Source organism: Lethenteron reissneri, chromosome 29, assembly GCF_015708825.2.
Source record: "Lethenteron reissneri isolate LAM-NWPU_2019-01 chromosome 29, ASM1570882v1, whole genome shotgun sequence".
Classification (NCBI taxonomy): Eukaryota; Metazoa; Chordata; class Hyperoartia; order Petromyzontiformes; family Petromyzontidae; genus Lethenteron; species Lethenteron reissneri.
In genome coordinates this window covers 5,264,574-5,285,070 of record NC_083807.1, presented here as the reverse complement: position 1 = coordinate 5,285,070, position 20,497 = coordinate 5,264,574, and the positions used below count along the sequence as shown (strand labels likewise).

The 20,497-nt window shown below is 49.4% G+C and overlaps 2 protein-coding genes across 2 annotated transcripts in view; one reads left to right on the top strand and one right to left on the bottom strand.

Annotated features, from left to right (window-relative positions):
• MCM3AP (minichromosome maintenance complex component 3 associated protein) overlaps positions 1-17,671 on the top strand; it is a 44,546-nt gene extending 26,875 nt beyond the window's left edge. Inside the window, 16 exon segments of the mRNA XM_061562465.1 lie at positions 131-199; positions 818-946; positions 1,744-1,934; positions 2,453-2,736; positions 2,738-2,828; positions 5,158-5,255; positions 6,933-7,094; positions 8,114-8,236; positions 8,238-8,282; positions 8,284-8,338; positions 9,554-9,856; positions 11,030-11,144; positions 11,632-11,701; positions 11,703-11,782; positions 13,210-13,294; positions 17,043-17,671. Of these exon segments, the coding sequence (XP_061418449.1) occupies positions 131-199; positions 818-946; positions 1,744-1,934; positions 2,453-2,736; positions 2,738-2,828; positions 5,158-5,255; positions 6,933-7,094; positions 8,114-8,236; positions 8,238-8,282; positions 8,284-8,338; positions 9,554-9,856; positions 11,030-11,144; positions 11,632-11,701; positions 11,703-11,782; positions 13,210-13,294; positions 17,043-17,243 (2,101 nt within the window). The 3' untranslated portion in view covers positions 17,244-17,671.
• The window catches only part of LOC133349193 (zinc transporter ZIP4-like), a 135,878-nt gene that overhangs the window by 17,729 nt on the left and 97,652 nt on the right, over positions 1-20,497 (bottom strand). The window lies entirely within an intron of this gene.

Genomic DNA, 20,497 nt, shown 5'->3' with positions numbered 1-20,497 from the left:
CATCTGAGATGATGAGTGGGGACCATGACAGCGAGTCGTCTCCTGGAGGTGTTGTAACTGCAACGCAGGGATATGTAATTTCCCATTTCCCTCATGTCTCAGTTGGGCGTGATGTGTTGTGTGTTGACAGCTTATTCGCGCTCAGGAAGCACGTCACTCATCAAATCAACGTGCAAAGCATCTACCGGAAACTACTCGGGTATGACCGTTGTGCTGTGCTCTGACCAACGGATTTACGTTACATTTACCTGACACTTGTTTACCCAAGAAAGACCCGATTTCATGAGTGTCCTGCTCAAAGATTTCACAGTGGGGGGCATCAAGGAATTTGCCGAGTAATTTTTTTTTAATTCTAAAGAAATTTGACAATGATGCCGGTACGCAGTAGGCCTACTCTGTGAAACAGATGACGTGTGTTTAATGGTTAATACACTCGCAGTATTAACCTACTCTTGAAGCAGATGGCATTTTTTTATGACCGAGCCGTGATTTAGAATTTAATGGCGGTGGACGTGTATGATGGCGACAGCATGAAGAGGCTGTGGCTCCGATTATCTGAAGAAGTCCTCTGTGGTGATGCATTTGTTGCAGCTCAGACGTGGAGACCTGTGGAGGGGGGCACTGTGGGGCGCCACAGTGGAGAGATGTTAACTCGCTGACCTCATATGCAGGAGGTCGTGGGTTCGATCTCGACCCTGACGCCTGCTGTATATTTGGAGTTTGCATGTCTCTCTCCCTGTGGTCGTGTGGATTTTTTTGTGTGTGTCCATGTAAGCGTGCGTGTGTGTAAGCGTATGTGCGTGCGTGTTCCTGACAGGGAGGCTGTGTGGGCCCCGCTGGACCTCGCCCAGCTGCTGGTGAGCAGCGTGCCCAGCCCACAGCCGGCTCTCTACTGGAAGATGCTGCTCGTGCTGCCTCCAAGCGGAGCAAGGTCAAAACAGGACAGGTCAGTTCTGAAGGCACCAAATGTAGTGTTTTCAGCATTTTCACTCCCAAGATGTTGTAAAGAGCGCATCAAGACTGCCACTGTCTGCCTAGAATCCCCAGAACAGCGACAAATGGAGCATAAATGCATCAACGCTCTTAGTGTGCTACCCAGATACATTTACAGGAATTAGCTGTCAAAGCAAAGAGAAAGAGACGGTGCAGATAAACTCCAACACCTTCAGAGAAGAAAATTTGCAAGGTGGCCGTCTCCTCTCGCAGGCACCGTGGGTGCTGTACAGAGACTCACCGTGGCCGTACAGTCACTCTGGCTTACACACACACACACACGGCTCGCCAGGGACTGCCGTGCTGCCGATGGCTTCACGAGTTAATTGCTCGCGCGACTCGGGCTCTGCATAGAGGGGGAAATAAATGCTGCGGTGGGTTGAAGGCTGCAGTGAATGAAAACTGCGGCGAATGCCACGATTCGGAGCCATGATTCAACTCGAGGAGCAATTCTCATCTTGCTGTTTCCGTCTCATTTCTTTCATTTATTGGTTTGTCCGTCGCGTGCAATGTTCTCTCCGCTCTACATTTTCTCGCCACTCTACACGGGTGCGTCTTTTACATATACCTTACCTATTTTCATAAACGGTTGCTTCTTACGGGCGCAATCGGTACGTGTGTCACGTGATAATTGATGCGAAGGGATGAAGCAATTCATCGTCACATCCTTGGCAGAGACCGCTCGATTCACAGGCGTCAGTCGAGATCATACCGGCTGCTCCTTCTGCTGTCGCTGGTTTTTTTTCGCAGGCTGTTGTGCCGATGGCTGAAGATCAAGTTTCAGCGTGGCAATGTGGACACAAATCACCGGGTCGCGGGGACTGAGGAGGAGTTTGAGGAGGAGGAATGTCTGAAGACTCTGTCGCTCTATACCGTGCGCTGCCCACCGGGGAGCACATCGGCAAGCAGCTTTGATGCCGCGAATGGAGAAGACTCAATGAGTGAGTGTGACGATCGGGTGGTTCCGTCATTAATTGCCTCCAGAACATACAATGATTTGGAATGCAGTGATGCTTATGGCAGTGGTAATTCGAGATGAGTGTTGAGTGTAATGGAAAGGCAGATTCGAGGCAGGAGAGTGCGGTGTTAATGCCTGGCTCAGACAGCCGGCCTTTAAGCAGCTCAAAGAAACGTTTCTGGCAAAACCAGCGCAGGCACCTGAGACGGATGCTGGGAATTTAGTGGCAAGAGAGGATTAGCGTTGCAGACGTCCGGATGGGAAGGTGGGACAGGTCAACGTAGTTACCATGAACCAAGGGAAATGGCTGCCCCGGCTGGGACACTCGTGCGGGCCTAGGGAGGGCCGATTGTCGGCATTGTAGCCGGCCACCAAGGCGAAGAGAAGCCCTGAAGGCGGATGTTGAGAGACTGTCAGGGCAGACTGCGGAGGTCGCCGCGTGTCGACTGCAGTAGCTGCGGGATCGGCTATAACGTTTGTGCTGCGATACCGTCATTCTAGACTTGGAACAGGAAGACCGGGCATCCAGTCTCCGAAACGCGGTGCCAGCGCACGTGTGCGTACGGCTGATGGAGAGAACGCTGAGCGCGACGGAAGCAAAGCGAGCGGAGGAGAGCCGGGCCCTCTTGGGAACGAGCGCAGTGCTGCTGCTGCTCCCGGAGCCCGAGGCTGCAAGAGGGCTCCACCGCGGCGTCGGTGCGCCCGGCATGTCCGCGCCCGCGTGGCCCCGCGCCACCCCGGGTGAAGAGTACTGGGAAAGCGGGCGGCTGCAGCTGGCGCAGGCTGCTGGAGGGCGGCGCGCGGTGGCCGCCCACGCCCGTGGCCGTGCTCGTGCCGCACACGGCGCGGACGCTGGACACCCGGCAGGTTGAGCACGGTAAGACTTTGCGAGTCTCTAATGCTATCTTCTTGGTTCTTTCGGTAAAGTCACGTAGAAGGGAAATAATAAAATAATAAAAATAAAACAACATAATTCTCACGACGTTTCGGCCACAACGCAAGCAGCCGTCCTCAGGCGAAGAACAGGTCTGTCGTAAAGACAGCGTCTGAATCAGAAGAACAGGTCTGTCTTTCCGACAGACCTGTTCTTCACCTGAGGACAGGCTGCTTGCGTTGTGGCCGAAACGTCGTGAGAATTATTTTATTATGTTTTATTTTTATTACTTTATTATTTCCCTTCTACGTGACTTTACCGAAAGAACCAAGAACATGAATCCCTGTAGTCACGAAAGCTTTAAATCGAAATCTCTAATGCTAATTAGGACTCGGTGTCGAAGTTGACTTTAATCGTGAATTGTAACAAATACGGTTGTGTTGGTGGTGCACGTATGTCTCCATTGGACATGGGCACTGACGGTGATTCTTTGCGGTGTTGAAGCTGTTTGTTCCGTCCCTGTGCAGGTTTGTAGGAGTTTAACTGATTGATAGTGTAATCGCCCAGCACACTGCACTATGAGCGCAGCTTATTCAGCGAAGCTGTGAAAATCATTCGTTTTGCGGAGGTCAAATGGATCGCGGGTCACGCCAATCCAGGTTTCAGCCACGGTCTGTTGTTACACCGAGTTCTCAAGTTCAGCGAGTTGGTGGTGTCAGCCCAATCATCGTGGTCTACACAATAAACACCACATTAAATCTGTTTTTTCACATAATTTTGCCACATTTTCATTTTTAGGAATGTTACATTGTTGTCAGTTCTCGTGTCATACAACAAAAAGTGCACCCCTTCGTGTGTCAACGACGGTGTCACTGTAAGGAACTTGAGAAGCTTCTCTATGAAATATTCTCTTATGCACAGAAACTCCACGGACAGAAGTTCCCAAACTCGACGCTCCTGGGTTTAGAGGAGGGGGGGGGGAGACATTGGGCTCGCTGCCCCACCTAGGTGGCGAGATGTTAACTACCTCGCCTGGTATGCAGGAGGTCGACCCTGACGCCTGTATATTTGGAGTTTGCATGTTCCCCCTGTGGTCACGTGGATTTTTCTCCGGGTCCTCCTGTTTTTTCCCTCCACATTTAGAAATCAATGTGCATTTAGAGTATTTGGCTACAATCAATTTCCACATGACAAGCCACTTCGTTGAGCTATCATTTGTTATAGCCAGGTTGCTTCTGAAAAAGAGCTGTATAGCTCAGTGGGCCTTACCGTTTAAAATATAAATAGTTTAGTTTTTTAGTTTAGGTGGGGACCGCGAGCGGGAGCATGTACTTTTATACGGGGAGGGGACGGCAAGTGAGGAAGAACTAAAGTGAAGTCGAGGAGGCGGGGAGAAGGAGGGGAAGGAAAAAAGGAGGGGTGGGAAGAAGGGGGGGGGGGGGATGTTTTCCAGGAATTTAATGGGAGGGCGATATTTTCTAGCGAGTGCACTAAGGAGCCCCCCCCCCCTCCCCGTTCCATCAAACCGAGATCACAGCCTGGCGCCGTTCCCTTCCAGCCCGATCAGCGGGTGGTGCGGTGTGGAGTTGGCGGGTGTCCGCTGGTGGCACTTCCCAGTGCAGCTCATCTCTCTCTCTTGGTCATTGTGACTGCAGCCTGTAGCTCTTGGCTCAATTCCCATCCGGCTTTCGTAGATGTGGTTATATTTGCTCAGTCAGTGGGTTTCAGATGGATCTGATAGAGCAAATTACAATATGGTGTTGGGTATGATTTCGTTTTGCGCCAAACTCGGACCCTTATCCAATAGACAGGTTCTCTACCTATACATCTCTGGAAGTTCATCAGCGTTGGTGTATGCGAGCCTGACTCTGCTGATCAGAAACCAATACAGAGTTTGCTTCTAATGAAGCAACCCAAGAAGGTCTTGTGGCTGATGAGATGTGTAAAGAAATCTTAAGTGATTTATGTGCAGTGACAGATATGGAAAGGAGACACTATAATCTCCATTTCAATAAAATATCCTTCAATATAAGTGTTAAAACCCCATTGTGTGTTTACCACGTAGGCGTTCGCGACCAATATTTTCCATAATGTTTACAAAATTGGGCTTAGATCGGATAAGTATTGTAATCACCAGCGAAACGTCACAGTACTAGAATTGTAAATGTTGCAGATTTACTACCCAACACTCCAGTGTGCTGTAGTCATAACGTGACAAACCTTACTAATTGGCTGCCGTCGGGCGGTGGCGGGTTCAACGCCACATTCATATTTACGCGATCTAACTCAGCAAAACCTTTACTGTGGAGCCCATCGTGTGTTTTGTATGCAGGATTGAGTTTGAAGGAGCTGGTTGCCAATCGGAGGATCAGCGACTACAGTATCGTGCACATGACTGAAGACGCTACCTTCCTTAAAACCAACCAATCGGTAACTGGATCTGCAAACCGTAAACCGCTCCTGCATTTACACGCGACGCCTTGCTGCTCCAAACTCACGGGGGGATGTCGCTACGGGCAATTCCAATTGAGACATTTGTGAGTAACAAGTAACTAACCCATGCAGAATCTACAAACTCCACGCAGAGCTGGGAATGGAACCCATGATCTTTTTTCGATTTGAGGCACGAGTGGTTACAGCCCGATTTAAAGCTTTCGCTAAAGTCATGTAGAAGGGAAATAATAAAAATAAAACATAATAAAATTCAGACGCTGTCTTTCTGACAGACCTGTTCTTCACCTGAGGACGGCTGCTTGCGTTGTGGCCAAAACGTTGTGAGAATTGTATTTTTTATGTTTTATTTTATTATTTTATTATTTCCCTTCTACGTGACTTTACCGAAAGAACCAAGAAGATGGTTACAGCCCGTTCCCCCGAAAATTTTGCGTGTTGTTTTCTTAACTTGAATTGGATGTAACGTGATAAATGTATCGGACCACATATTTTTATTACGCGGATGCAAATTTGATATCGAGGGAACGGAACTACGTCGCGCGAGTAGAAATAAGCGGTTGTACGGCTGCCTCGGCGTAGCATCAGATGAGGCGGGATGCTGCTGGATTCTTCTAGATGCTACCCACGCGCCTCAGTCTTTATTCAGCTTGTTTAACACGGAGGCTTTCGTGACCAATATGATTTTTTGGGTAAGATCCCATAAATATAAATGTGTCGTTAAACCCGCCACCACCAGACGCAGCACCTAATTGGCTCACAAGTGACGACGTCACATTCACCTCTCTATTTAAGACCGAACCAGGAGGAGGATTTAGCCACTGCTCTGGCTGTCGCCTGATGAGGCTGGTTGCAATTACCGGCGAAACGTCACTGTACTCGAATTGTAGATATTGTGGGTTTACTCTCCAACACATCGGTGTGCTGAACGAGTACCGAATTGGCAAGTTTTGTTCACGTGACAAACCTTACCGATTGGCTACGTTGGGCGGTGGCGGGTTTAATGACACATTTATATTCATGCGAGCTAACCCAAAAAAACCTCTTATTCTGGATTTGTTCAGCCTGCGTACGCATCTCTCGTGTTACTGTGGACCGTGCTTTACCCTACATTATTTATTACAGTAGAACCTCTGGTCACGACCATAATTCGTTCCATAACTTTGGTCGCAACCCGATTTGGTCGTGACTCGAACCTAATCTCCCCATTGGATTGTATGTGAATACGATTAATCCGTTCCAGACTCCTACGAACTGTATATAAATATTGTTATTTAAAGATTTCTAAGCACAAAAATAGTTAATTATGCCATAGAATTCACAGTGTAATAGTACGAGTGCAATAGTACATTATGCTTCCAAAAACAATACTGTACCCAAATATTACTGATAACTTACTTTCAATAGAAACATGAATTGCTCATACGAATATTCTCTCTCAGAATCAACCGACTGATGTAGCAGACAAAACAATCATCTTGTTGAACGATTCTAAACCTTGACGCGGCAATGTTAGTTTTCTCTGTTGTTCATGGTTTTCTCAGTGTTCTTCAGGAACGCAACCACTTACCCCACCGTGTTATCAAACAGGCTGCACCACCACTGCGCTGTCGCCACCGCCCCCCGAGAGTGAACATGCCGTGTGTCTCCGTGCAGCTCAAAGAGGCCGTGCGCTGGCTCGCGTCCCGCTGCCCCGCGCCGCCGCCTCTCTGCTGCGACTCGGTGCGCGGCTTCCTGGAGGAGGGTGTCTGCCGAGAGTTTGGGAGCCGTTTCTACCCGGACCAGGCCGCCCGCCGCCGGGCCCAAGTGGGGCCACAGGTCCGACTTGCCTTGCCTCGTCCACTGTTACTGGGCGTAGAATCTCCGCGTATAACTCGGCAGTCCGCCCGAGCATTTTACTGTGGGTACATTATTATTAAATTGTTTTGTTCTGCCCGTCATCGGTCATCGTCGGCAGTTGTTTATCCACTCTCAGATGAAAGGCTCTGCACACCCGCCACCACCCCTTGGGGGGGGGTGTCTGCTCTGCTGCAGTCCTTCTCACTCCTACGTCAGTTCGTTCATTCGTTTCTCAGTCCTGTTGTCCTGGTGAGGGTCGCGGCGGCAGCAGCGTGCTGAGTAGTGCGGTCCAGACCTCCCATTCCCTGGCGAGAGACTCTAGCTCTTCCTGGGAAATTCCCAAGCATTCCCAGGGCAGCCGAGCAAATATAGTCCCGCCAGCGTGTCCTGGGCCGGCCCCGGGTTCCCCGCCTTACCTCAGTTTCTCGGTGTAATTTCAAGCGTGCGCTCTCTTGGATTTCACACCTGATGACGATTGCTTGTGTTGCAGTCGAAACGTCGTGAGAATTTTATACTTTTATATTTTTATTATTTTATTATTTCCCTTCTACGTGACTTTACCGAAAGAAGCGAGAATACGGGTGGAGGAGTTCGCCAGCAACACGAGGTTTATCTTGTCACTCCTGTGGAACTCATCTTCTTGGTTCTTTCGGTAAAGTCACGTAGAATGGAAATAATAAAATAATAAAAATAAAACGTTAATATAATAATTCTCACTGATGTTTCGGCCACAACGCAAGCAGCCGTCCTCAGGTGAAGAACAGGTCTGTCGAGAAGACAGAGTCTAAATGACACACTCCAGGCTTGGAGCGACTATTTAAGCTGGGATGGAGGGGGGAAGAGCGCCTTGACTAAAGAATTTGCATATCAAGAGGAATTTAGCACATTTATGGGAAATGCAGATATGCGATTAGTGGAACTGTTTATTACTCCCGAGCTTTGTTGCGAGTCATCACTGGCGTGTTGTGATTTTCGCCGTGCGCGTGTCTCCGCTGCAGTCTCCCCGGGTCATCGTGGAACTGTACAACGGCATCATCCGCCACCTGGCGGCCGTGGCCTGCTCCGCGAGCCTGGCCGCGCTGTCCTGGCCGCCAGCGGAGTTCTCCCGGGGATCGCGCGCCTGAGGCCCTGCCGCCCCACCTGGGCTGGAACTCGCCGCGGCACCTGCAGGTGGCTCGAGACCGTCCTCCTGGGGTTCCAGCTGCCGCCGCCCCCGCAAGAAGGTGGGGGGAGGGGGGGAATGCCCACGCCGGAAACGCCGAGGCGTTTTTATTTGAACGAAACATTCATTAGTTTATCACAGAACAGTTGGCGAAGGAGCATTGCGGCAAACGTGTGACCTCTTGCGACAGCGTTCGCATCAACCGCTCTTGGCTGCCGTACACCAGCGTCTCGACCGATGTGTTTCGTCCACGCATCGTGGGGGGCGACCACGGGGGTGGCGCCAATCCTTTGAGGGGGGGGGGGGGGCAGGTCGCGGTCCGCTTCGAACGTCGACGGCCAACCAAAGTGCGCAATTTGCTGCTGGAGTTTGCGCATGAAGACGGAATTCCTCACCTGTTTATGAATTTGCCCACGCGTGTAGAGGAATGTCGAGCGACGAAGGAAACGTTTTCCCCATTTTTGACTGATGAACGAAGGGAGCTCCCGCAGCGGTGTGAGGGTTAGCGGCTTGCGCGCAACGGACTTGTGATGCAGAGGGGCGCCGGGTGCAATTCCATCTCTCGGTGCGGCAGTTGAAACAATTGGAGCAAGTTTCTCCAATCCCTCCCACCGTGCCCACTGTCCATGCAGCTACATTGATGGCTGCACCGCAGTCGATGGGCAGGTTACGTATGGTGGGGTCAAATGTGGGTACTCCGGCCTCTTCCAAGGCCCTCGGTCGGCTTGAAAGAGGAGATCGAAATACCCTCTAGAGTTAGCTTTAGTGGAGGCCCTTCTGCCGCCGCTGCATGAGCTATCAATTGCAGGGCTGCACCTTGACATTTCACGTTGAGGCAAGTTGACATTGAAACTAATGAGACGTTTTCTGTGAAGTCACGTAGAATGGAAATAATAAAGTAATAAAAATAAAACATTAAATAATTCTCACGACGTTTCGGCCACAACGCAAGCAGCCGTCCTCAGGTGGAGAACAGGTCTGTCGAGTAGACAGAGTCTGAATGACAGACCTGCTCTCCACCTGAGGACGGCTGCTTGCGTTGTGGCCGAAACGTCGTGAGAATTATTTTTATTATGTTTTATTTTTATTATTTCCATTCTACGTGACTTTACCGAAAGAACCAAGAAGATGAATCCCTGCAGTCACGAAAGCTTTAAATCGAAATTTAATGAGACGTTTGTGTGCACAGCGTCAATACAGCGCAATCGCGCGTTACCCGTAACGGTCTCGGCCAATCACCCGCGCGGCGCTGTCCTGTGTTCTCCTGGCTACGCAGCCGATTGGTCGACTGTCGACGACGCCCTAGAGAAATACGTGCCACGCGTGGCTTCCGTCGAGTCCCGGCCAGTGCTGTTGTCAAACCTGGCGCGGATTCTGAAGAGAGCCGCCGGCGCGGAGAGGGACGCGAACCGCGGTGCGTGTGGGGGAGAGGAGGAGGACGAGGAGGACGAGGAGGAGGACGAGGAGGAGGAGCGGCGCCTCGGAGCGCGCTGTGCCGTGCCGTGGGACGAGCTGCTCGAATGCTGCGTCGGACACAAGTTGTCCGAGTGCTTCATCGAGATGGAACACGTCTCTCCAGGTGCACGCACCCGACACGCCCCATGCTCGCAGTTGAGGCCGAGGGCGCGGGCCCGGCGGTGGCGCGGTCGCCGCTTGTAGAAGTTCCCCGAATTGGTTTCGACCGGCCGCCCTGGTTAATACCGTGGTGTCTGTGTATCAGCCGTCAAAAAAATAACGACACGCCGATTGCTTCGTGGTGGATGTCAATGTCCCATGACGTCATTCGAAGAGGGGTGGTCGGTCATCGTGTGCCGGTGTCATCATCCTAATTTAGCCGAATTTTTACAATTACGGGAATCCCTTGATAACGGAACACATGTGTTCCTTAAAAGCTGTCCGTGAAGAGAAATTCCGTATATCGAACCATGTTTTCCCATTGACGTATATTATGGAAAAATGTTGGTCCCAATATGTAATAAAATGCATAAAAAAAAGTTCTTAAGCACATTTAATTGAACATCGATAATTTTAAAATAAAATATTTTTATAAACAGTACTTAAAATAACTTTCGAATTATGTTTTTTTATAGTACTTAATATCCAAGGTCTCGTTTTTGCACTTCTGCTATCACTTGCAGAAGAGCAGTGGAGGCTTTCCTGGGCAATAAAGTGGACTCATAATAATGATGATTATCGAGTTCCGACTGAGATGACGTTTTACGCTTCTGCTCTTTACACGTAACGATTCCGAAGATAAAATAAATCGAGCGGATTTAATCTGTTGGGCCAAGTCTGCGTCTCGTCAGCGACGGAGCGCACGCGCGGAGTGTGTAGTGCAAGGCGCGCGGGGCGCAGCGCGAGGTCGCAACCGGGTACCCGATACCCGTACCCTACCCGATACCCGGCTACCCGTACCCGGCCGGGTACGGGTACCCGTTTGCGACCCTGGTGCGGCCGGGTACGGGTAGGCCGTGAGTCACTGGTGAGTAACTGTTTGTCACTCATTTCCCAACGTCTTGTCTCTTCTCACAATTCAAGTTCCTAGAATAAACCCACCCGCGCCTGCAACATGGCTTCATCCCAGAGGTCGCAATCAGGTACCCGATACCCGTACCCTACCCGTACCCGGCCGGGTAAGGGTAGGGTACGGGTACGGCCGGGTACGGGTAAGGAATCAAAACCCGTTTGCGGCACAGCGTTTTGCGTGCCGCTGCCTCACGGCTGCCGCTTCGTGTCGCCGCTCCGCCTGCAGACGCGCTGTGCGAAGGCGGCGACGTGCTGGTCTACTACCTCGAGCGCGACCTCCACAGCTACCGGCCCCCGGCCTCGTGGGAGGAAGCGCAGGCAGCCACGCTGAGGGCCGCTCGGTACGTGCACAAGCGCTAACACAGACGCCGCCGCCGCCGCTCATGTACACGTACATACAGCAGAGAATAATACAACTGGACACAACTATGAACTATTTTTATTTTACCAGGTCAGGCCCCACTGAGCTCTGTATAGCTCTTCTTCAAAAGCGATCTGGCTGTCACAAATGATAGCTCAACAAGAAGTGGCTTGTCACGTACATACACCAGAGAATTAAAAAAAAAACTATACGTAGCTAACCGTGCTATGTGTGCGTGTATGTTGAACTACTTTCACACCGTACGTAGCCAACCGTTCTATTTGTGTATGTTGAACTTATTTTGCACCATACGGAGTCAACCGTGCTATGTCTGCGTGTATGTTGAACTACTTTCGCACCGTACGTAGCCAACCATGCTAATCGGCTGTGCGAGGCAAAGACAACAAACTAAACGCAAAAGGCACTTTGTGCTGATGGGGCTCGTAAAGTCGGCGACTGCCTTGCAGATCACAGCAGGGTGCGGACGTCGGGCAGCAGCAGCGGTGGCGGCGGCCCGTCCACTTTGCCGTGGTGGACTGGTGCCGCGGCGCTGCTGCCGGAGTCGCTCACTGAGGAGCTGCAGGAGGCGCTGCAGCGCGAGCGCGAGGACAACGCCAGGTGAGGCTGTGACGTCACGACAGCAGTGCGGTCTCCCACAATGCACCGCACGCCCCCCCCCCCCCACGCTCGTCATTACGTTGCCTTAGGGCAGGGGGTGGGGAACGTCCGGCCCGTGAAATCATTTGGCAGTTCCAGCCATCACATTAGGGGTGAGTTAATGAAATGTTTGAACAAATATAACAGGATTATCTTTAAGTTGATCATTTTGTACGGCCCGCGATTGATGTTATAAATGTGCAAAGTGGCCCTTGGCAGAAAAAAGTTTCCCCACCCCTGGCTTAAGGGGGTACCGCAGTGACGAGATGTTCATTACCTCGCCTGGTATACAGGCGGTCGTGGGTTTGATCCCAACCCTAAGGCCTTCATATTTGGAATTTGCATGTCTCTCTCTCTCCGCCACGTGGTCGTGTGGATTTTTCTCCAGGTCCTCCGTTTTTTTCCTACAAATTCAGAGTGAACATCACCCGTTCAGGGTATTTGGCTGCTCTTGAAAATCTACCTGCAAATTCCTGAAGTGAGATTGCACAGAGCAGCATTCTCTTGTATTGACACGAGATTCGATGGAAAGCACTTTTAAATTGCTGAGGCTTTTAAGAAAGTGCCATGTCAATTGAAATAAGATTATCATTATTACGTATGATACTGTTTTCTGTTGAACTAGGAGCCCCGCCATGTCTTATAGAGAGAATCCTTGACTACAAAGATCTGGCAGTGCATTGGTTTGAGCAAGCCTGACCGCTGATGAGACATTGAATGTTAAAACCGGTACAGAGTTCGCATTATGCAACTAACGTTGCTGAAATTATACGACCTCAGAAGGCTGTGTGGATGATGGGTTGTGAACAATTTTTTGAAATGTGGCAAAGAGGCTGTTGAAGTTTTATCTGCAGTGTTACGACTCTCACTGTACGTTTCCCTATCCACAAGAACCGATCAGGTGGCGGTGTTTGGGACCCAAATTTGTTTGGGCTAATTCACTGGTGGAAAACTGGGTGCGGAGTGCCAAGTTTACATGCCATGTTGCTTCAATTGGCAAGTGTAATTATTTGACAGAACGTTTTCCAATTTCTAATGACTTTTCTCTCGATAAGTTTCTACAGCCGCATGTAATCGGTGCGGTGCTCTGAGTTGGGCAGCGCTTTTGGGGGGCGGATGGGGTGGGGGGGATGGGAGGCTGCAGGGGGGGAGGGGGTCGTCTTTGGAACTCCTGAAGGTGCCCTCAAGCAGCGCGTGGATCGAGATTCTAAGAAATGCTCGACGCGCCGCCCAGCCCGGAAAGCCGCACGCACAGTGGACGCGTTAAGATTTGTTTTATTTCATTCGAACCCGGTACTCGGTTGCATCCGTTAGCGTGACCGCGTGGAGGAACTGGGCTCCCTGCGTTTGTCGTGAAGTCGTCATTGTCGTCGTTGTCGTCGTTGCAGCTTTGAGCGGCAGCTCTCAGCGTGGCTCTGCGGTCCCCCCGAGATGTCGGCAAGCTCGCTCACCTGCACCCCCGCTAAAGCAAAGGTGAGTTGCACGCCGCTGTGATAGAAACAGCACTACGACCGCCCGTTGGGAACACGGTAATGCCTCGCTGATATCGTCAAGGAGCATAAACCATCATCACGCAAACTCCGGTCATCCTCGCAGCAGCGGATTTTGGTTGGGCATCGAACAAAGATGGTCACCGCATCGCACACTTTCTCGTATACGCTTCTGCGGCCATCTGGAACGCTCTTCCAATATTAGGAAGCCTCTGGAGCTATGCACTTTTAAATATAAATTGAAAAGTAGTTTCTTTTGAACTTATTTTGTGTTCAGTTTGTTATCCTTCCCCTGCACCTTACATTAGCACGGTTGGCTACGTACGGTGCGAAAGAAATTCACCATGCAAAAAAAAGATCCCCCGTATAGCCTTAACAGGCTGTAGGGGCAAGTGCTGTTAGTAAGCACCTATGAAGGCCGGAACGGTACACGAGGGGATGGGTGGCCAGCACCACGCCCGACCGCCTTTGTCTCTCTAGTGGCGATGTTTACACACCGCACCAGGTACTCATTTGAGGCTGAGTCGACCTAGGAGAGGCCCAGGACCGGTTCAGATAATCGTCACCGGTGTTGGCCATGAGCGGGAATCGAACCCGGGTCGCCGGGTTCGTAGCGCAGCACGTTAACCGCTGCACCACCGCTCACCATACACACACACACACGTGTCGGTGGACTTACCGTCGGGCACTGGTAGCTGTGCTGCACCACCTCCGGACTGTTGTTATCATCCACCATGGTGGAGGAAGCAAGGGTTGGTGGAGCACACAAATGTTGTACAACTCCGTCCTACCTCTTCTTGGTTCTTTCGGTAAAGTCACGTAGAAGGGAAGTAATAAAATAATAAAAATAAAACATAATAAAATAATTCTCACGACGTTTCGGCCACAACGCAAGCAGCCGTCCTCAGGTGAAGACCAGGTCTTAGAGTCGCGGCATCAATATGCTAAGACCTGGTTTTCACCTGAGGACGGCTGCTTGCGTTGTGGCCGAAACGTCGTGAGAATTGTTTTATTATGTTTTATTTTTATTATTTTATTTATTTCCCTTCTACGTGACTTTACCGAAAGAACCAGGAAGATGAATCCCTGCAGTCACGAAAGCTTTAAATCGAAAAATTAATAAAAGCGTGTTTAAAAAAAAAAGTAAAAAAAAAATAATACTTATTAAATGGAAGCCACGGACTGCACCACGGAGCTTTTAGCGGTAAACAAGGTACCGTATTTACCGGGTAATACTTCGCGCTACCTTTACCCTACCCTTTACCTTACCCCTTGGCATGTCGACACCTTTACCTTTACCCGGTAAAAAGGGTAAATTACCTTGCCTTGCCGAGGCCTATGCGTGCGAGTGGGGAACACTCAGTTCCCGTATAGATGGAGATTGGTCCACAGTTGCTGGACTGCCTTCATACGCTGGCCATAAGCCAGGAGATGGTAACATCGATACTCCCAGGTAGTAAGGATTTCGATTTAAAGCTTTCGTGACTGCAGGGATTCATCTTCTTGGTTTTTTCGGTAAAGTCACGTAGAAGGGAAGTAATAAAATAATAAAAATAAAACATAATAAAATAATTCTCACGACGTTTCGGCCACAACGCAAGCAGCCGTCCTCAGGTGAAAACCAGGTCCGTCGAGGCGACAGAGTCTGAATGAAACAACACCATACACACGACGGACCTGGTTTTCACCTGAGGACGGCTGCTTGCGTTGTGGCCGAAACGTCGTGAGAATTGTTTTATTATGTTTTATTTTTATTATTTTATTACTTCCCTTCTACGTGACTTTACAGAAAGAACCAAGAAGACGCTTTTATTAAATTTACGAGTAATGGCAGAACTCCACGACTCCAAGAAGTGGCCCCGAAGCTTGCCACAACGTAAGGGACCGTGGCCAATTACAGCCAACGTCATTTGAGCGTGGACAATTAGACGCAAGCCGAAACATAACATGTAAAATAATGTTTAAAAACAGATATTTTTTATGATAGAATGTAGTATTGTCATCAGTATGACATAAGTATACCAAGTTTGCAGTCGATACCATATTGGGAAGTGGGTTAAAATTGAGTTACAAGACAGACAGTGAGTTCAAAGAAAGAGTGTAAAATTGGAATCATCGAGAGTATTCTATATGAATAAAGCGCTCTATCCAGCATTTACCGTTATAAACCTTTTTCATGTGTAGTAGTACCCCAGTAATTACCCTGTAGTCGGGTAATTTGTATGAGGTAAGGGTAAAAGGTAGGGTAAAGGTAGGCTCGTTGCTTTTTACCTTTTAAAATCCTTTATATTAAGTTCGCTTGCGTGCTTGCGTGCTTGCGTGCTTGCTTACGACCGTGCAAATCTTTCGATCGTTAACCCACTTCCCGTGATCCAATCGAGCTGACATTTTGCACACAGACTCGTTGTGCGAGACAATTAATGTTCGTGAAAAAATGTTTCAAAAATTTTACACTGTTTAGGGAAAACAAATTAAATATTTAATTACCAATTGCTTAATACTGTCAGACAATCATCTGACCCATAGGTGGCAGCCATCTCAAGCCAGAGGATGAGAAGACTCTAGCCGCCACGCATATAAAGGGTTTATAGTGAAAAACTTTGTTTTTACGGGTTATACTTTTACCTTACCTGCTAAAGGGTAAAAGGTAGGGTAGAGTGATTGTATTGTGGTAAGGTAAAGGTAGGCTTGTTTTTTTTACATTTTAACTTTTACCTTACCTTGCCGAGGCCTATGCACGCATGAGTTTTCCACAAGTATAAACACTCGTTCATGGAGTTGGCCAAACATCCGGGTAGAGGACCCACAGACCTTGAGCAAATGTTGACACAACTTCTGGCTGCCTTACTGCTTGTAGTTTCCAGCGCGTCTGTGTGAAAGCTGCACGTTACAAATTCTCCAGTATTTGAGATGCAATGTCATTAATTACACTGCTATGTAAGATCAAATAAATTATAAATACAGTGCCAGTGTGAGACGATGAGGTAGTTGACAAGGTTGTGAGGGTGCGTTTACAGATGGCAGCTGTTGAGTCTTCTCATGTGACTGGTACCATCTGTGCCCTGTGCTTGTGATACAGCACTGTGCATCGCTACATTAAATCGCTTTTGAAGCAGGATTCATGCCTTGGGTGCTCTGGATAAATTTCGGATTTTCAAGGAACGTATCTTTAAAGAGCGTTCCACACGTTTTCATCATTTCCATTATTTAATAATGGCTGCACATCGCTCCATGCCAACACCAAGTGGCCTCCACCCCATGCCCCAAGGTCGTGAGTTGAAATCCAAGTTGGGAGTTCACTAAGCCCCATCATCATCATCATCCCTTTGGGGTTGATACATTTAGTACCAATTTTTTTAGACCGATTAAAAACATTGTTTTTTTCCTATTTAGAAATGTGGAAATCTCCACCACGGGCTGTGTGGCAGGGCTTGCAAACAGGAGGATGAGCATACTCTTAGTTCTTTCGGTAAAGTCACGTAGGTAAAAAATGAAATAAAAATTAATAATAAAAAAATAATTATTTTTTAAATTATTATTTTTATTAATTTTAATTTCATTTTTTACCTACGTCACTTTACCGAAAGAACTAAGAGTATGAATCCTTGCAGTCACGAAAACTTCAAATCTAGAATTAATACCCTCTAGGAGGATGAGCACCAATGCCTCATCGCCGCGGCTCGTTTGAGAGCTGCAGGAGAACAACGCGCCGACTAATTCTGTTTTCACAGCTGCTGCCGCAAGAGAACTGGGAGGTGGATTTGGAGGAGCCCCAGGAGGAGGAGGTGGTGGGGGTGGAGGCGTGGGTGAGGGACCCATCTGAGTCGCTCTCCCGGGGCATCTCTCGTCTCAGGCGGAAGATCCGCGCCGGGAAAGCGGCCGATCGCTGCTACGAGCGTTACTTGCGCAGCCTCTTGGAAGCGGACGCGTAGACTCGTTTAGCCGTCACAGCGCGGGGAGACCGATTCCACTTCCTCCACGGTGGCCGAGTTTTAACAAGTGACGTTTTTATATGTTTATTTTCGTTGTTGTTACAGAATACTTCGTTAGTTGCGAGTGGGGGGGAGTGGGGGGGGAAAACCTCTGATCATGATGCGAATGTTGTCACGGCTTGACGACCGCAAGATCACGGTTCGCGAGGAAGCTCGCTTCAGCTTTTGGTTTGTCTCGCGAGTAAGTTACGGGGCGGTCGCTTTCAAATCAAGAAACGTCGCCCATCCGTCCACGCCCAACCGTGTTTTAGCATTTCATAAGTGTGCCGTTACAGATGTAAAACGTTCTCACGTTGCTTTAACCTTTGCCATTGCAGAATGTTTTCGTAATTCAATAAAGCGCATTTATCAAACTGCCGGTGGTGGTGCATTGCGTGTGCGCGGCTTCTTTTCTGTGCCGGTGTCGGCTCCCCGCATCGTCCCCCTGACCGCCGTTCCCTTGCGTCTGGCACCCGGAAACCGCGTGCAGAGATCGGAGCCTGGGAGTCGAACCAAAAACCAGAGCCCTTGTAACCTCAATTAACTATGTGAACACCAAACTAGATAGATGTTAAATTTCGATGTAAAGCTTTCGTGACTGCAGGGATTCATCTTCTTGGTTCTTTCGGTAAAGTTGCGTAGGAGGGAAATAATAAAATAATAAAAATAAAACATTTAATAATTCTCACGACGTTTCGGCCACACCTGAGGACGGCTACTTGCGTTGTGGCCGAAACGTCGTGAGAATTATTTTATTATGTTTTATTTTTATTATTTTATTATTTCTCTTCTACGTGACTTTACCGAAAGAACCAAGAAGGTGAATCCCTGCAGTCACGAAAGCTTTAAATCGAAGGATCGAAGACTCGTTTCTCTGGAACTGCGTTTTTGTGTTTAGTGTTAGAACCGATTTTTGTGTTGTCCCGTACACACAACACGTGCATTGTTTGTGCATTTCACCTCGGGGTTTTATCTGCGCGCACATAAAGATAATTCGTATGGCCGGCACGTGCTGTGGGTGCAAGTGGTGTGAGCGTGAGTAGCCAGAACCACGCCCGGCCGCCTTTGTGTCCCCAGTAAGTGATGCTTACACACCAGGTACTTATTTAAGGCTCAGTCGACCTAGGTGAGACCCCAGGACCGGTTCAGATCATTAGCGAGTTAACCACTTGCGGCACCGCTCACCGTCGATGCCACCAGCTCGGTGTGCGTGCCATGCTAGGTGCACTTGCGAGCCCACGTCAACATCGCAGCCAGCTCGGTGTGCGTGCCAGGCTAGGTGCACTTGCGAGGCTGCGTCAACATCGCAGCTGGCTCGGTGTGCGTGCCAGGCTAGGTGCACTGTGAGGCCGCGTCAACATCGCAGTGAGTGAGTTGGTGAGTTGGTGAGTGAGTTGGTGGGTGAGTTGGTGAGTAAATGATGTAGGTTGGTGAGTTCCGAGAATTATGTGAGTTAGTGATTGGGGCATCATGTTCGTGATTTAGGTGAGTGAGTTGGTGAGTGGTGAGTGGGTGAGTTGGTGAGTATTTGGTGAGTGAGTCAGTGAGTGGGTGAGTTGGTGAGTGGTGAGTGGGTGAGTTGGTGAGTGGTGAGTTGGTGAGTAGTGGGTGGGTGAGTTGGTGAGTAGTGGGTGGGTGAGTTGGTGAGTAGTGGGTGGGTGAGTTGGTGAGTAGTGAGTTGTGAGTGGGTGAGTTGGTGAGTAGTGGGTGGGTGAGTTGGTGAGTAGTGGGTGGGTGAGTTGGTGAGTATTTGGTGAGTGAGTGGGTGAGTTGGTGAGTGGTGAATGGGTGAGTTGGTGAGTAGTGGGTGGGTGAGTTGGTGAGTAGTGGGTGGGTGAGTTGGTGAGTATTTGGTGAGTGAGTGGGTGAGTTGGTGAGTGAGTAGTGAGTGGGTGAGTTGGTGAGTAGTGAGTTTGTGAGTAGTGGGTGGGTGAGTTGGTGAGTATTTGGTGAGTGAGTAGTGAGTGGGTGAGTTGGTGAGTAGTGAGTGGGTGAGTGGTGAGTGGGTAAGTTGGTGAGTAGTGGGTGGGTGAGTTGGTGAGTATTTGGTGAGTGAGTAGGGAGTTTGTGAGTAGGGAGTGGGTGACTTGGTGAGTGAGTAGTGAGTTTGAGAGTGAGTGAGTAGTGAGTGAGGGAGTGAGCAGTAGAGTGAGTAGTGAGTGTGAGAGAGTGAGTGAGGGAGTGAGTGAGTAGGTGAGTGTGGGTGAGTGAATGAGCAGAGCGCCGGGTGGCTAAAGCACAGCAAGTTGGCACAGGTGGTGCATCAGCCAGTCATCTCGATCATCTCAGTCGATCCGTGGCACCTGCTGGGTTTGTCCCGTGACCTCCTGCCAGCGGGTGTTCGACACTTCACGTGGCCTAAAGGTGCACATGACCTGGCACAAGCGTCGTGGTGACGTCACTGCCACTTAGTGGCGAATGGCGGTTGTTGTGAGTAGGTGAGTGAGTGATTGTGTGTGAGAGTGAGTGAGTAGGTGAGTGAGTAGGTGAGTGAGTGTGTGAGTAGTAGGTAAGTAGGTGAGTGAGTAGGTGAGTGTGTGAGTAGGTGAGTGAGTGAGGGTGAGTGTGAGTAGGTGAGTGAGTGAGTAGTAGGTGAGTGTGAGTGAGTGTATGAGTGAGTGTGTGAGTGTATGAGTGAGTGTGTGAATGAGTGAGTGTGTGAATGAGTGAGTGAGTAGGTGAGTGAGTGTGTGAGTGAGTAGGTGAGTGTGTGTGAGTAGGTGAGTGTGTGAGTGAGTGTGTGTGAGTAGTGTGAGTGTGTTTGAGTGAGTAGGTGAGTGTGTGTGAGTGAGTAGTAGGTGAGTGATTGTGTGAGTGAGTGTGTGAGTGAGTGAGTAGTAGGTGAGTGGTTGTGTGAGTGTGTGAGTGAGTAGTAGGTGAGTGAGTGTGAGTGAGTGAGTAGTAGGTGAGTGTGTGAGTAGTGAGTGAGTAGTAGGTGTGTGTGAGTGAGTGTGATTGTGTGAGTAGTGTGTGAGTGAGTGTGTGAGTAGTGAGTGTGTGAGTAGGTGTGTGAGTAGTAGGTGAGTGATTGTGTGTGTGTGAGTAGTGTGATGTGTTTGAGTGAGTAGGTGAGTGTGTGTGAGTGAGTAGTATTGTGTGAGTGAGTAGTGATTGTGTGAGTGAGTAGTAGTGTGAGTGAGTGTGTGAGTAGGTGAGTGAGTGTGTGAGTAGGTGAGTGTGTGTGAGTAGTGTGAGTGAGTAGTGAGTGAGTAGGT